Consider the following 869-nt stretch of genomic DNA (forward strand, 5'->3'; position numbering starts at 1 on the left):
AAGTTATTAGGGGTTCCCTTTTCATCTTAAAGATTGTGTTTACTATTGTCATGTTAAATGACACAGCAAAGTCCACGACACTCTCTCCTTCTGGGTTTCTCTCCCCAATTCCATGGCCCCTTGCACCCGACTGATTGCCTCATCCCAACTTCCAACATGGCCATCCAAATCTGCCTCCACTATGACCCTCTCATGTTCTTCCAGTACTTGCATTATTCAATCCATGTCTCTCCAGAAATCTCCTTCTCATCTTCTGTGCAACCAACTTGTGGTGCATATGTACTTATATTATTCAGAATCTCTCCTCCACAACACATCTTCAATCTGATGATATGGTCATTCTTTTTATGCACCTCTATCAGCGGATTTTTCAGCTCACCAGGCAGTACTATGCCAACTCCATTTCTACTTTGTTTATTTGCTCCGCTATGATATAACTTATATCCATCACCCAACTCTTTAGCTTTATTTCCCTTCCATCGTGTTTCCTGCACACACATAACATCTACTTTCTTTTCCCTCATCAAGTCAGCCACTTCTCTACCTCTCCCAGTCATGGACCCAACATTAAGCTGACATATTCTGAATCTAAAATGAGCTCACTTCTTTAGCTGCACCTGCTCCTGATGCAGTAGCCCTCGCCTTATCTCAGAGTTAGGGTGATGTCTCTGTGCGTCGTTTACGGAGTACGCCCTAGTATTACCTCTTTCCCTATTTCGGCTCATTCCATTTAACGTTTTGGCACAGGATTTTACAGCCAGATGGCCTTCCTGACACCAACCCTCCCTATTTATCCGGGCTTGGGACCGGCACCCATTGGTGGCTAGGTTAACTGCATGCTGCCAGTAAATGTGCCATAAGGGTCATAG

At 44.4% G+C, this 869-nt stretch overlaps 1 protein-coding gene across 1 annotated transcript; it reads right to left on the minus strand.

Annotated features, from left to right (window-relative positions):
- Positions 1–212: 212 nt before the first annotated feature.
- LOC137628637 (uncharacterized) lies at positions 213–557 on the minus strand. Its single transcript, XM_068359791.1, has one exon. The coding sequence runs from the start codon at positions 555–557 to the stop codon at positions 213–215; it is 345 nt and encodes a 114-aa protein (XP_068215892.1).
- Positions 558–869: the final 312 nt, after the last annotated feature.

This window comes from Palaemon carinicauda, chromosome 36 (assembly GCF_036898095.1).
Source record: "Palaemon carinicauda isolate YSFRI2023 chromosome 36, ASM3689809v2, whole genome shotgun sequence".
NCBI lineage: Eukaryota > Metazoa > Arthropoda > Malacostraca > Decapoda > Palaemonidae > Palaemon > Palaemon carinicauda.

Excerpts from the sequence above, each read along its gene's own strand:
- LOC137628637 (XM_068359791.1), bottom strand. The coding sequence starts at position 557 with ATGACTGGGAGAGGTAGAGAAGTGGCTGACTTGATGAGGGAAAAGAAA.